The sequence below is a fragment of the Rhea pennata genome, chromosome 5 (assembly GCF_028389875.1).
Source record: "Rhea pennata isolate bPtePen1 chromosome 5, bPtePen1.pri, whole genome shotgun sequence".
NCBI classification, from domain to species: Eukaryota; Metazoa; Chordata; class Aves; order Rheiformes; family Rheidae; genus Rhea; species Rhea pennata.
This window is the reverse complement of record NC_084667.1, coordinates 10190484-10206496: the sequence shown is the minus strand read 5'-3', so window position 1 is coordinate 10206496 and position 16013 is coordinate 10190484. Positions and strand designations below refer to the sequence as shown.

At 37.1% G+C, this 16013-nt stretch overlaps 1 protein-coding gene across 1 annotated transcript in view; it reads right to left on the bottom strand.

Moving 5' to 3' along the window:
• The window catches only part of RYR3 (ryanodine receptor 3), a 231192-nt gene that overhangs the window by 95543 nt on the left and 119636 nt on the right, over positions 1-16013 (bottom strand). The window contains exons 39-42 of the mRNA XM_062578097.1: positions 7841-8114; positions 6878-6992; positions 4329-4458; positions 3120-3223 (exon numbers count right to left, since the gene is read on the bottom strand). Coding sequence (XP_062434081.1) covers positions 3120-3223; positions 4329-4458; positions 6878-6992; positions 7841-8114 — 623 coding nt within the window. The remainder of the gene's footprint in view (positions 1-3119; positions 3224-4328; positions 4459-6877; positions 6993-7840; positions 8115-16013) is intronic.

Sequence of the window (16013 nt, the reverse complement as noted above, 5' to 3'; positions counted from 1 at the left end):
TCCCTTCCCGGGAAAGGCAACTTTAACGACATTTTACATACCCACTCACTTCCGCTTCCTCCCACCCCTACTCCTACCTTCACATTTCCCTTTACTCCTAACTGCCACGGATCCTGGATTCACTTTCCTACTATAACTATCCTTAAGCTCCTGTTCCTATTTCACTTCCTTAAATGCCTGACACTCCATTCTCTTAGATCTTGCCTCCATTCCCATCAATCTCTATGACTTAGTTAGGCCACAAGACCTGCTTCCTTTCTTCAGGTTAACTTGCTCCTCCCCAAACAATGTTTCTTTACAAGCTTTCCTCCTGTTTTATACCCTTTTTCTTGTCCTCCTTTCTACTTGGTATCAATAGTGAAAACTGTGATTCCCAGTAAGTGAAAAGCAGCAGCATGGAAAACGCTCCTTAATCAATCTGACCCGAGACAGCACATACCTAGAGCAACTGTTTCTGAAGACTTCATATTTGAGAACTCCAACACAGGGAAATTTTCCTTAAATAAAGCACATGCTTTGGTCTACCTTCCACATTCTCTTTGTCTTCTCTGCCAAAATATGCACATTTATTCTAGATTGAGAAGTCTACTTTTAATGTACAGTAGCATTTACAGTGTCTTCTCACTTTTACATTTAAAGAAAGGTGCCCCCTTCCAAGTGCTATCCTGATTCTATCCCCTTTTACTTCCCTGCTTTTTTCCAGTATTTTTATGCCATATTAGCATCTTAGAATAGACCTGTTAAATGGACACACAGCTAAGAAACAGAGCACAGATCACTGTCAGAGAAGTCCAAAGTCAATAAAAAGCAGGGTGTTAGGGCTTGGAGTGCATTCTCCTACTAAGATTTTAGCTAAATTAAAGAGTTCAACTGGCTGGGTCCAAGGTCAGCTCCTTCACTAATAAGAGCAGTTGTGAAGACAGCTAGAAACAAGGACCTCACCTTCCTTACCCTTGGGAAAGGCTGATAATTTTACTGTTGGCTGCTGCCTATGCTACACTGCAGCTGTGCAGCAGCTGTGTCTGTGCCCAGTCTGGGACTTCTGTGATTATGATCCTGCCTGCTTCCCTGACCCTCAGATTCCCAGCTGGACCTTGGACCTACCCCATCACTACAGACTTGTGGGGTGATCACTGGACAGTGTCTGACCCTGACTTGCCTCTCTACATCCTGGCTCCTTGTTGCTGAGGTTCTCTTGCAAAGCAGCTGGCCCTCACTGATCCCTGACAAGGGAAAAAGAAAAAAAAGTTGGTGCTTCTCCCAGAACTACCCATAGGTAGTTTTAAGACCAGAGTCTTGAATAAAGCATGTTAATTCCCACACAACCCAGACTGTGCATCACCTGTACTACTGTGCGATCGCAATGATACAATACGGAGTTCATAGAATCACAGAATCAGTAAGGTTGGAAGGGACCTCTGGAGATCATCTAGTCCAACCTCCCTGCTCCAGCAGAGTCACCTAGATACAGCATGGTAGTCAGGGTTGCATCCAGGTGGGCCTTGAAGATCTCCAGAGAAGGAGACTCCACAACCTCTCTGGGCAACCTGGTCCAGTGCTCCGTCACTCTCCCACTGAAGAAATTCCCCCTCACGGACAGGCAGAACTTCCTGTGCTTCAATTTCTGCCCATTACTTCTTCTCCTGTCACACGGGACAACTGAAAAGAGTTTGTCCCCGTCCCCTTGACACGCTCCATTCAGGTACTTGTACACATTGATAAGATCCCCCCTCAGTCTTTTCTTCTCCAGGCTGAAGAGGCCCAGCTCTCGCAGCCGTTCCTCATAGGGCAGGTGCTCCAGCCCTCGGATCATCTTTGTAGCCCTACGCTGGACTCTCTCCAGTAGCTCCATGTCTCTCTTGTAGTGGGGAGCCCAGAATTGGACACAGTACTCGAGATGAGACCTCACGAGGGCTGAGTAGAGGGGCAGGATCACCTCCCTCGACCTGCTGGCAACACTCTTCCTAATGCACCCCAGGAGACCATTGGCCTTCTTGGCCACCAGGGCACATTGCTGGCTCATGGTCAACTTGTTATCCACCAGCACTCCCAGGTCCTTCTCTGCAGAGCTGCTCTCCAGAAGGTCAGCCCCCAGCTTGCACTGGTGCCTAGGGTTATTTCTCCCTACGTGCAGGACCCTGCACTTGCCCTTGTTGAACCTCAGGAGGTTCCTCTCCACCCAACTCTCCAGCCTGTCCAGGTCTCTCTGGATGGCAGCACAGCCCTCTGGGGTATCAGCCACTCCTCCCAGCTTGGTATCATCGGCAAACTTGCTGAGGAGGCACTTTGTCCCCTCCTCCAGATCACTGATGAAGAAGTTGAACAGGATGGGACCCAGTACTGAGCCCTGGGGGACGCCACTAGCCACAGTCCTCCAACTGGACTCCATGCCACTGATGACGACCCTCTGAGCTCTGCCTTTCAGCCAGTTCTCAATCCATCTCACTGTCCACTCATCTAACTCACACTTTCTGAGCTAAAGGTCTGAGTTAAAAGTCTTCTGAAAATCTCAATAACTGATTTTGAGTTCATCATACTAGAAAGTCTGAAATTAAAGAAAAAAATATGATTTTTTTCTCTAACAAAAACATGAACGACTGTTACAGAAAATCCTAAATTCTACAAGGCTCTCTTTCACAGTAAAAGAGAACCTATACCCACAAAATAGGGGGGTTTTATTATTATTCACTTTCTCTGCCCTCAAGTTCTCTTTTATCTAGCAGGCTCTAAGTAGAAATCAAATTAATGATTTTAAAATTCTAATATTTAAATGGACTCTAAATGCAGAAAAAATAGTTCAATTATTTAACACCTAGCTAAAGGAGTATTTCTTACTTTTCAATGGTAACATTACTAATGGATTAAAAGAACATGGAATTGTAATAGTTAATTGTCATTAATAAATGGCTTCACTTTAACATCTATAACTAAGGCAACTCAACAAGATAATCCATCTACCCTCTGCTATTGAAAGATAAGTGAGGATTTGTTGTGTTACAGTTGGAAAATATTTATATTAATTGCTCATACAAACCCCTATATTATTGCGACCAAATTTGCCCTTTTCCCTTCTAGTACAAGCACAGTATTTAAAAAAATAGGTCAGGGTGATCACTTACCTTCTCAAGGTCTGGCTCCTCCAACGCTAGTGCAAGCTCATTGTTATCCATTACAGAGGCTGCTGCAACATCTAGTGGTGTCGAACCTCTCATTGAAGGAAATGCTGCAGAAGAACGTTAAAATACACTAAATCAATTTAGTTTGCAGTAATCAAGGTCATGCAGCAGAGGGCAGCAGTCTCACTGGAATCTACTCATATTAACAGCATGTTTTACGGATGTTCTTCAATCAAGAACATACTTAATTTTTTTGAATAGGGATGAAATTAGTAGCCAGATTCATTTCTGGCTTGCTACCATAACTATAAACAAATGCACTGTTTTAAAATGCAGATAAAGAAATCAATATTAACAACATAGCAAATTAGAAAAATATTATATGACTGTTTTCAGCAGAACATTTTAACCCTGTGATTCTAAGCAACCATACAACTCTACTAAAACACCAATTCAAGGTTTTAAAATATGCCTATATTTAGCAAAAAAAGACTGTTTCAATCTTCAGTGTTACCTGTTTTCTTTCTTTCACTCTTACCCCATTTTCCATGCTTAATACAGGCATATGTGGGCATAGGAATAGTTACCAGGGATAATAGTTACCACACCTAACGCACTATGAAATCACAGGTTAACTTACCTTGCTATATGTTACTGATACAGCCATCTCCCTATCCAAGATAATTTTTCTTGAGCTACATAACTCAAAGCACACACATTAAAAAAATCAGAGATCTGAGGTTCTGAAGGAAGAGTATGAAATCACATCAGTAGGCTTAACTTTGGGGAAAAACAAAACAAAACAAAACAAAAAACCCCCAAATATGTAAAGCATATTCTTACTCTTATGTTTGGTTGTCAGACAAAACAGGCCAACACCATAGAGGGTTAAGTTAATCTTAGATTTCAAAATACAACTATATTCAATGGAAAAAAAAAAACATCAAACAGCATGGATTTGATCCTAAATCTTTCAAGGTTTTGAAATACACAGATTTAGACTACCCTGTGTCTATTACAGTTCACAGAAATACAAGGATGGAAGGAAAATGGAAAAATTGTGAGCGAAAGGTGAATCCACAAAATGGTTTAAGCTTCAGAAAGGTCTTCTCAAATGACATGCTTCAACTTGCTACACAAATTAGATGACAGACTTGCAATATCACAGTTCTTCCTGGACTTGGTTTTAGCTACTACAAGTACATAACATACCCAGCCCAACACTGCTGTTTTCCAGTAAGTAACTAAGATGCTCAAACATGGCTTTTTGGTTTTGACGACTAATTCGACAGAAGTAGCACAGGAATCGACAACAGCTTGCCACCATCTTTGGAAAAGCGATCTGCTGGAGAAGAAAGTTGACAAAGCAGGGAAATATGTTAATTACCAATCTGTTCAGATTCTTATTCCTGCATGCCTAACAGGGAAAGTCTAACAAAGTTACCAAGGCAATAAACAGCTCACATAATCACTTTGCCCCTGCTTTAAGAAAGGGCTTGCATTTCCTTTCATCTTTTTTTCCTCTTAAGGTCGTTAGGCCATTAGGTTTAAAATGCTGAAAAATTATTTTGGAGAGAGCTATAAGGAACCCATCTGGAAGAAAAATCTCTACACTGAGAAGTAACTCTCAGTCATTTGCAGACTAGTTATACAAAAACATTGCACTAACAACACTATGGTAACAAGCTTAACCATCAAAATATTAGGTCATAACAGAATCAAGGATATCCAAAAACCTTAGTTGATCCTCCCATATATGTTATAATAACAATATACGGCTTTCATATAAAATGTTTTTACAGGGCTTTTACATCATTCAATGCTTAGGTCTGGCAATACAAGTTAATATTTTATCTTAACTGTCCAAACCTTTTTTTTTTTTTTTTTTTACTTACTTGCTGCACATTATGTGCAAATAGTTTCTCCTCTGAAAACAAAATAGTTTCATCTGTAGCATTCCTGAAAGAATGTTTCACAAGATGCATATATTTGTAACATCTTCTGAGATGAGAAACTTAGGTTGTTCTCAAATTTCACTGCAAGGAGCTTGTGAGACCAAGATCAAAAACCACAGGACAGATTTTTGATGCTTCTTTTAAGGTTTATCCAATATGATTTGCTCAATTTATCTTTCTATAGCATTTTATACACTCAACTACCCTGTTCAATTGCAGATCTGCATCTTAAGGATACTCTCAAAATTAAAGAAAGAATTAATGACCATCAAGGAAAATTCTTCTTGAAATAAGCTGACTAGAACCCTTCAGGCATAAGCACGAATAAATTCTAAATATCCAAGGTGTTATCTGAGTATTTTAACCATAAGATCATGTTTTTGTTTTGTTTTTTCCTATGATGTCCTACCTCCTTCACACTACACCTTTAATTTCTATAATAAAGGTTGCCTTCTTTATATCACAAATCTATTCCTTCTGAGAGGAAGTGCAGTCTTTTCACTCCACAAGAAAATAGTCTTGTGAAAAAAATATAGGTGATTGTATTCTTAAAATGTATATGATATGCAATATCTATTAAAGACTTCAAGAGCATTTCCTAATTTCTGAGGACTTGAATTGGTTAACTAGTTTTTCTTTGGTGCAGTTTTTCTGAGTAATATACATGGCTCATTTACCTATTTCAGTCATCAACAAGCTATTACATACAAGCAGTATACTATTATACTGTTTTTAAGCATACTATGATAGTCTTAACTAACCGCAGTATAAGAACATTTTGTAATGCTGTAAGGACACAGTCAGATACAACATTCAAGTATTTTACAGAACTACACCAGCAGTGTGACCAAAGACACAAAGAAAGGTAGAGGTTGAGAAATGTTCAAATAATAACAAGTTGCCAGAAAGAGGACAAGATAAGCGCAAATGCAAATAGGCAGAACATCCCTCCAAGTACACAAGAAGGATGACTGGCAAGACTAAAGAAAAGCAGTATCAGGAGCAGAGAAGATAGTATCATGCAGAATCACAGGATGGCTGAGGTTGGAAGGGACCTCTGGAGACCATCTAGTCCTACCCCTCTGCTCAAGCAGGGTCACTTAGAGCATGTTGCACAGGAAATCTCTCTTTTTGGGGAGGAAGGCAATAAGATAAAATATCAGGTAAAGTAGAATCAGAGAAGAAAGAAGACAAGTTCCACTTCATTTATGACTTCGCTCAGGTAGCCTAAATGTCCAGGTGTGCTGCTCAAAATACTTACGTTTCTCTGCCTTTAAATTAACACCTAACATTCAAACATAATGTTAAGGCAATGGAAAATACAACATTGCAAGAAAATTATACATCAGTTCAAATATTTGATCATTCAAAATTAAGTTTGGATTAGTTAACTAATTTTATAGTCTATTGTCAATACTGCACCTAAGATGAACAAGCATATTTTCCTAACAGAGCTACATCTCCTATGAAGGCAGCCTAACCTATACTTTTAGGTTAGAATAAAACCTTTTAAAGTACTATTAAAATACAAATACAATACCTATAACCCCTCACCCTCCCACTTCTTTTTCAAATCAAGTCTAACTTTGACTACATGTCCTATAAAGCTGGTCATCCCCTACTACTGCTATAATAATAATGTTCAAATTTTAATATTAATTCCTACCTCACAGACCCCATTTGGATAAGCAATAGCTCTCACAAAAAGGTGGTCTATTTTTCTCTGAATTTTACTCCTAAACATCCCATTGTCCTTCGGCAAAAGTTAAAGATGCAAAACTAAAAATAAAATTATGGTGAAATTACCTGAGATTTATCTCCTCCAAGCACATTTACCATCACATCCATAACTGTCTCATGCATGCCCAAGACTCTCATTAAGTTAGGATGCTGATAAAACACTTTGTTGTTCATTATATCCCTAAACGGAAGAAAGGGCAAAAATGCATTTTTAAGAAAGATCATTTTCATTTAAATCAATGATACATTATCAGACATTTCAGAAATATCGATGCATTGTAGAGGCAACATTTTAAATTCTGAGATTTCATAGGCATGCACTAGCATGCAGCTGGTTAACAAAGAAAGGTAATTTCCTAACAGAAACAGAGAAAAAAATGTTCTTAAACCAGCAGAGATTACATAAGGACAATTTCTTAAAAACCATAATGCTATACACGATATAATCAGCAGTATTCTGTGCTCAAATACTTAAGTTACAACTGATATGACATACTAAACACTGTCTAGTTTCAGATATTTCAGATCACATTACAGCTTCAGTGGTTCTACCTAACTCCCTGTATAACCTTACCTATTACAAAGATACCAGCAACTCTATTCACTTACGCAAGAAAAAACAAAGCAAGATTTAAGTTTGTGAAAGGTTGTAGTACTGACAACAATACAGAATTAAGTAATCTATTTTCTACAAAGCTGATAAAACATGTATATTTGATGAAGCTTCAGCAAACATCAAAAACTCATTAGGCTTAACTGCAGTAAAAAGGAGCTCACTTCCTTTAGCTCAAAAAAAGTTCACAGAAACTTTTTTTGATGCATTCGATTTTGGCAGAGGGAACAACTTGAGCCATCTTGGAAATTTCTGTGAAAATGGTAGGCATCTCTGAGAAATTAGAATGAAATTACCAGACAACAAATGCATTTCAGTACTGTAACTTTAATCCATGCTCTAAAATGAAAAATTCTAGTAATGTAACACAAAACTTTGCTCAAACTTAAAAAAAAATTAAAAAGCTAATTCCATACCCTAATCCATTAATCATCAGCAATTCCTCTTCTTTTCCCATTCTGACACTGAGAAGTGAGCGAATCTGTCCCAGTGCTGCAAGCAGATTGATGGTATCCTCCACGGAGACAGCACTAATAGTGTATGCCTTCCTCAGGGCTTGCAGTAGCTCCCCAATGCTGTCGTACTGCCTGCGAAGGAGGGTATACATAATCCGAACTAATTCTGGATCCTGAACCTGGTCTTCCTGGGACCAGCGCACCATAGTCTGAGATATGAGTTCCTTCAGTGTAGCTAAAACAATAAAATACGTAAAATGTTACAAGCTATAACAACCACAAACTCAAAAAATATTTATTAGTGTAAACTATCAGATAACAGCAGACAACAAGGCAGTCGTAAAAGCAAAAGAACGTGAGCAGACTGAACATACAAAGTGAGATGCTCCTGAGAGACAGAAAAGAATAATCTTCTACTTAGTATTCAGATCAGTACAACATTTTCAGAGATGAACACTTCTTAGCATATCATGACCCCAGAGCTTCATCCTTGTAAGTGAAATGCTAAATTTAAACTTTTAAATTATTTTCCACATTGAGATTTATAAAATAGTACTAACCACAGAGCTTTTTCTAACATAAACATCCTTTCATTAGGAATTACTGAAATCTAATTCTTTTATAATTTGTAATTTTGTAATGCCATTGAAAAACCATACTCTGACGGTGACTTCTGGCCAACATGAGCCTAAGTTTGGAATACAGAAGTTCATAATTAAGTTTTCATCAAACAGTTAATCAGCTGGAAAACAAGATTTCAATTATATCAAAACTACGAACGTGAATTTAACTTGCCAAATGGTTTTGCCAGAGGGGGAAAAAAAGAATCCATTCTAATCTTACAAAACTGCCAGAAAGGAGTATGACATAGCCTCCTTTTTATCCAATATCCAGTTAAGGGCCAAACCAGGATGAGAGAGAATGCACTTCATTTCAGCTGTTCATTCATTCAAATGAATATTTATTTTGTTTTTCAAACAAAGGATGTAATTTTTCTTCAAAAAAGGCACAGATATCTCTACCAGACTCGCATCTTCTACAGAAAAATTTGTTGAGCAGACAGACCTTCTCTGTAGAGAAAGATATAACAGCCAACTTACACCAGTCTAACACATCTTCAATATATAAAAAAGTTATAAATATATTCCACTGAGTTGCATTAAAGAAATATAATATTGTAGAAGATGATTAATGATGAACCTTAAACTTCTGACAGTACAGTTTACTACTAAAACATTATTTTATTTTGACATTAAATATATTATCATAATCAGATACAAGTATCTGTTTTTACTACCCACAACCACAACCTTAAAATGTTTGTGAATTACATGCAAGAAGATGCTTCATTTTTAAGACAAATTTAAGTCAGATTGTTTCCTTCCCTTGGTTTAAGCTTTGTTATCTTGTAAATTCTGTGTACTTCATTGAGTAGGTCAGGCGAAACATGGCTAAAATAATGTGGGAGAAAATCCAAAATCTACAGTAAGGCACTCTAAGACCTGCTATTGCTTTGTTTCGGCATCTCTGATTTTAAATCGAATGCATTAGAACACTGTCAGAATTACTGGCTTGTATACTTCGGCTCCTAGTAGAATACTACTGTTAACATGTTCTTAAACATTTTCTTTACTTCAGATACCAGAGAACTACTGACAATAAAGCACAGAACAATAAAAATAGAAATCTTAATGGAAGAAACATTAAGCTAACATTAAGCAAAGCTCTAAGGACTCAAAAGCGAAATCAAATTTACTCTGAATCTTAACACATTTCAAAATCAGAGGGGAATGATTCTAAGTACAAAGCTGTAAAACTAAGCCAGCATAAAATGAATACATATAACATACTATGTAAAATTATCAGGATCTAGAAGATTGCTTGGAGTAAACTAGAATTGGTGCATGGTAACATAGATAAGCAGCTAAAAACAGTTGCTAATGTGTTTTCCAATTTTTAACAAGAAATCTTAGTGCCTTTAATTATCTTCTGAGGCTGCATAAAGACTTACCCATAATTATGTGATACCCAAGTCATGTCTCGACAGCTATAAAAGTGTTAACTATCAATGATTTTTTGCCTCAATGACTTTATCCTCTGAGTTCTAGTTTGTTTTTAAAAACACATTTTATTAATTCATCCTTAACACTAGTTTTAATTGCTGGCATTCCTTTCCTAAAATAAAAGTACATTTGAGAGCAGATATAAATGCATATTTAGAAGAAAGGAAGACTTCTTTGCAGAAAATGGTTCCTTCCAGGTACCTTGGCTATGAACATTCACACCATAAGTATGTCAGACCAGATATTCAAGACTAGAGACTTTTAGCCTTATCAATACGTATATGCCATGCCCCTCTACACCCTTGTGGACATAAAATAATGGGAATATTTCAGGCCCCCACAGTTTCTTTCACCATCTGAATCTTAATGTTCCAGGGCAGGCAGGCAAGTATTATGAAACAGAAGGAAGAATGCATACATGGACTAAATATCTCAAAGACTCTCCAGCTACTGTCCAGTGATTTTCCATAGCCCTTTGATTGTCCATGTGCACATTTACACTAAGCATAACCACAAAGAGGAGTTCTAGACAGAAGACACTATCTAGAGGCAAAACTCAGCATTTCTAGAAAAACAGATACTGCAGAATCACTCAGCCAAAGCAGTTCCACTGCTGCAATCTTCAGCAATGTCACCACGCTAACCAAAACATGGAAATAGCTCCCTATCCTAACTATTTAAGTGCGTGGCATTAAAATGTTCACCAGTAGCACAACTTGGGCTCCTGGGAAGTATACCACAATTCCAACTACTGTCTCTATCTTAGGTAGCTTAAAGCACATTTTCATGCTATCTCATACAGTTGGCTTACAATAAAGGTTGCAATCATCCCCTCCCCCCAGCAGACATAATAACTTCCAAGAAAAGCTATTTTCATCTGAAAACAAAGAAAGAAGTATTTATGAAACACTCAAATGGCTGGCAAATGATGAAGGCTTGCATTGCCTTCAGATTCTATGAATACAGGATCTATAACTTTGGTGCATTAAAGCTCTTAAAAAAAAAACTGAAAATGTTATTTTTAATCTCACGCAAATCTTTTCACTTGGAGAGCCTGAAATCATCCACAAAAATTGTGACAGCTCCCATATGAAATGCAGCTGCCAACCAAGTATTATACTACATGCATTAGCTCTGCTACCAGCAATCAAACAGAAGCAAGAGAATCTCACATCATCTTGTTTATGTAGCGCATTAAAAAGTGTTATCCTTCTACACTTCAATCTGAGGATGCTTAATTAGTTAGAGAAAAAAAAACGAACTTGCATTTCTTGTGACCCAAAGCTCATGTATAAAAAACATAAAGCTTTTCTTCTCTGAAGACCAAATACCATGTGCCCTTAGGCTTTAGAAGTGAATATTTTCTGATTCATGAGAATCCACAGAAACTTTGAAAAAGAAATGACATTTCCTAGGCGCTGACAGGTCCTATCACCTAAGTTCTATAACTTAGAAGTGTTCTAAGTTATAAAACAGCATTGCTTCTAATCTTGCACAACTCTTGATGGAATAAATAAGTCTGAAATGAAATTAACGGTTCCTAGTCTGCCAAAAAGGCCTATTGCTAAACTGAACAAAATGGAAATGGAAGAGGAGCACTGACTACTGGAAGACCACCCTGAAGTTATCTGCACTCGGCATACGATATTTGGATGGTGTTACAATACTTAAAACTGACAAAAAACAATTTGATTCATAAAGACAAGGAGCAATGTCAGCAAAAGTTTATGTTTTAAGAGAAAACTTGGAGGAATTGGGCTTGTTATCTGACTTATTCCTCAGAGAACAATAGAAAACCACTAACATTCTGCATCTGATTTCTACAATCGTGGCTCCTCATAACTGGTTATAGCAAGGAAAGAGTTAGCCTTGGAGATTCATTCTATATATCAAGCTCACTTGGGCAACACAAAGGGGAGAAAGTCAGGTCAGCTGCTCAAAGAGGCTCAACAAAGTGCTCAGGCAGATGTTTGAGTGCAGTTGGAAGCACTAAGCGATCTTACCTGTTTATACTATGCGCATCCCTCCTGTGTCAGGGAATAGGGCATGAGCATGTGTACAGGAATACAGCACAAACTAAAAAGTCTCTGATGTTAAGTGTTTTGAGGTGAGGTAACAGTGAGAAGGAATACACACTTCTTTTACTACTAGTTCTTCCCTGCCTGCAGCAGAATTAGTCACAGTAAATAATTTATTCAAGGAAGAAGAGCTAAAAGGGCAATACACCTTCAAGATCAACGTGAAATACTGTAGAGATGAAATATTAATGACAAATTGCTATTCAGCTGAAGCAGACAGAACTTGAGACATCTTCAGGATGTAAGACATTCCTGGCTGCCACTTGCAAACAGACTCTGTTCCCAGGCAGCAAAGAGGCTAAAACAACCCTTGTGACAGGTGTCAGAGCATGAAGGTAACTGTAGTTTTCATTTTAGCTAATAGTAATGCATCTCTGAGGCATCAGTAATATATACAATAATCTATTTTCAGATTGCTCTCATGGCTTGAGCCATCACTAAAACAGCTGAATGCAATCAGGTATTTAACTAGTACAACATGTATTATTCCTTAAATCAACAAAGCTAGTCAGCCAGCTAAATAACATTCTCCATTCTTCTTTCATTATAATGAAATGAACAATCATTATATGTGATACCATTTTATTTGTGGTTAGGAACATACTTGGTTCCTCTGAAAATCTATCATTTCAGAGAACCAAAAGTGATTTATACACAGTATAGCACATACTACAATATAAGCTCTGGCAACATTTACAAGTCAAAATTGATTGACTACAGTCAAGAATAACAATTTTATTTTTTATTTATAGTCTTGAATTAGAAAGCGAATAATTTCCTCTGTATAAAGATACGTAACAAAATATGCTATAATCTTTAAATGCTCAAATATTTGTTGGACAAGGCTTCTCAAGTTAGTCATAGGAGTTTCTCTTTCTGCATGCTTTATACATTTTATACATGGTAAAACAATAAAAGGGCAGACACAAAGTATGGCAAGCATTTTAGAGGAGTTACTTTAATGAAACAGTATTTGATTCAACTATGATTACAATAAATCTAATCATGTAGATAATTATACAGGCTATTATCACTGGGGTTAAATACGTTGTTATGGGTTAAAAAAATCTACATTCATCAATGTAGTATATTATTTTAAAACACATTTATTATAATAAGTATGCAAAATATAGCATTTTTTAATTTAAAACAAGATTTCTTTTTAATTTGGGCTTGAATAACGACAAAGGTAATTTTCACTTCCTTCCACTTCTTTGCATTACAAAAACAAAACTATGAATTATTTAAGGAATTTGTGGTAAGTTCATCCGTCACTCCTACATAAAATAACTGTATCTGTGCTACAGCCATTTTTGTTAAAAGAACAACTTTCATTAAAGATGTCAAGCTTTGCACAGCTTTCTCCTTCAATATACAAATGGACATACATAGATATATCAACTGATAAAGAATCCTTAGAATAGTTCAGAACCCTGACTAGAAATTACAAAAAGAACAGCTGTGACAAATTAATCTACTTATTTAGTGTAGAATTAGATAGCTTTTGATTATAATAATGACCTGAACACTTACATTGATTTACAAGATTACTAGATGAAGCTATGTCCTACTTTTCCTGTTTGTTCCTGCAACTTTCTGCCTGTAAGAACCATTAGCTCCTGTGATAGTAAAATATGGAGGCTAGAAAGATCATGCAAGGCACTAAATCCTATTAGCAAGTCTAAATATTTGTAGAGTCTAAAAATCTTCATGAAGAAATGGACTAAGTTTTTCTCCCTTGAAAACTCAGTCGCTTCTAGAGCAGAAGTGATGACTTTCCTTCTCCCAGCGTTCTCCTATCAGGAAGAAGCATCCCCATAACAGCTTGCATTATGGGCATTTACAACCAATCTTTCTATGATTTCTCTGTGGCCACTGTAGCCAAAGCAGAGGCCTGCAGCACCTGTAAATGTATTAATCTGGACATAATTAATAGTACCTTGCCTCAAATATAACCTTGTTAAAATAGTGCAAAAAAAGTGCAATTATTGGTAACACTGATGACGGAGGAGCACAATGCATATGCTATTTTACTTTAGTATGTGAACAATGTAACCACCAAAGCAGCTTGTTAAATTGCGCTTAGGAGGCATGGGAAAACATGTAAACAGCATCCAAACAGAATTTGCAGGATAAAGAATAAAGACAGGCACAAGGGACTGACAATAGGCAGGACATCCTGCCAAACACACAAAGAGTGACTGGCAAAACAAAAATCAATATAAGCAATATCAGAAGCAAGTGAAATCTCCCTTTCGGAGGTATGGAGGAGCGTTAAGGAGCATGAAAACACATAATAGGAAAAATGAGGAAGGAGTAAGAAAAGTCTGCTTCTGTTCTGACATCCTTTGTCAAAGAACTTGACTCAACTTGGACCTCAACTTCCCCAACTAAGACCATCAAGAAACTTCGCCATTAATGCTAACTTGAAAGCTTAAGCTCCATGATAATGTAGCCTAATAATTAATTTAGAATTATTGACTATGAGTTTTGTATTGTGAATTGTGAATACATTCGTGAATATGTATTGACAATGATTAATAATGTGTAAAAATTAACCATTACCATAGAGTGTGATAATGAAAGAATTTAGCAAAGTTTAATTTTAAAATTTAAGCTGCTATTTAAATTTTAAAAACTGTCTGATCTATTTATTTCATAAACATTCCCATTGCAGTGATCTCTCATTCCCTAACTAAAACACACTCACTTTATATAACATAAATACAACACCACAGTTTAACCAAGTTAAATGGAGGGTATTCAGTAAACTGCCTCATCCTAGCAGGCGTCAATCATCTATATCCAGAAAAGAACACGGTGTGACCAAGAGAAACACAATTTCCTTTAATTTCTACTAATTTTAAATCTAGTTATACTTTATGTTGTACCTCATAAAGGTGTTGTACCAGCCCTATTTGAAATTTTTTTCCCTCAAAGCTGTAAAGTTATATCAGCTCATTTTACATTCAAAACTTGAAAAATGAACTTAAACATCTGACAGTTGTTTTCTAGAACTGTACGCAGGGTAACTTTTCTTAATGTTAGTGCTTAGTAATTCCCATAGTACTCCTTCTATTTAGTATCCCTTCTCACACTCTTATTTGCTACTTGCTTTACTATGTTTCTTCTCCTGCTCTATATAATACCACATTTGGTGAAGTGGTACGATTTGCTTGATCTCTCAAGCACAAGTGCATAGCTCTCCAAGGACACAAACACAAATTAGCTTCTCTTCTGCCATCCTACAGACAAAACTGAAGGCAACAAAGAGAAGAGGAGCAGAGGCAGTGTGGCTCCAGAACTGGCTCCACCTTCAGGGGATGAAACTGTGACAGTACTCATCTTAGGCCATTCTGCAGTTCTTTATACCACGCTTTCAAAAGATCATGTGCCTTTAAGGTTTGAGACTTGAGCTCAGCTTTTTTCTGAATCTCTGTGTTGGCATCCATCAAAAAAACATAATTTTAAAGTAAAAGACTGGTTTACAAGTCAGAAAAGGTGTTTAAACAGCCTATTCAGGCTCAACATCTGTTGATCTTCAGTCCAAACTGGGTGGAATAACAAAATGTACAACTGTTATTAAAGTTACTCTCACATACAAATGCCATCTTTGTACATCCGTGGTACTGCAAAGGTTTCACAGCTGGTTCTACTGCATGTGCGAGGTACTTGTGGCAAAAGGAGCTGCTTAACCTCATTTCAATCAATGAAACATTATCAGCACACTGACACAGCATGGAAAGAGCTCTGATTGAGGATCTGATTGTACTTGAGTGCGCACAGTTCAGTTCTGCTACTCAGGCAAAGATTGACAGCTACCACAGTTGGACTAAATTTTTCTTTTGTCTCATTCATCTGCTTAGTCCTATCGATTAGCACCAAAACAATGACAAAAACAGGTATGTTCCCTTTGAAAGGCATTGTCATGGAAGACGGTGGGGGGAGAGAGAGAAGGGGAAAAAATACGGGAAAATAGGGAGGAGAACAGAC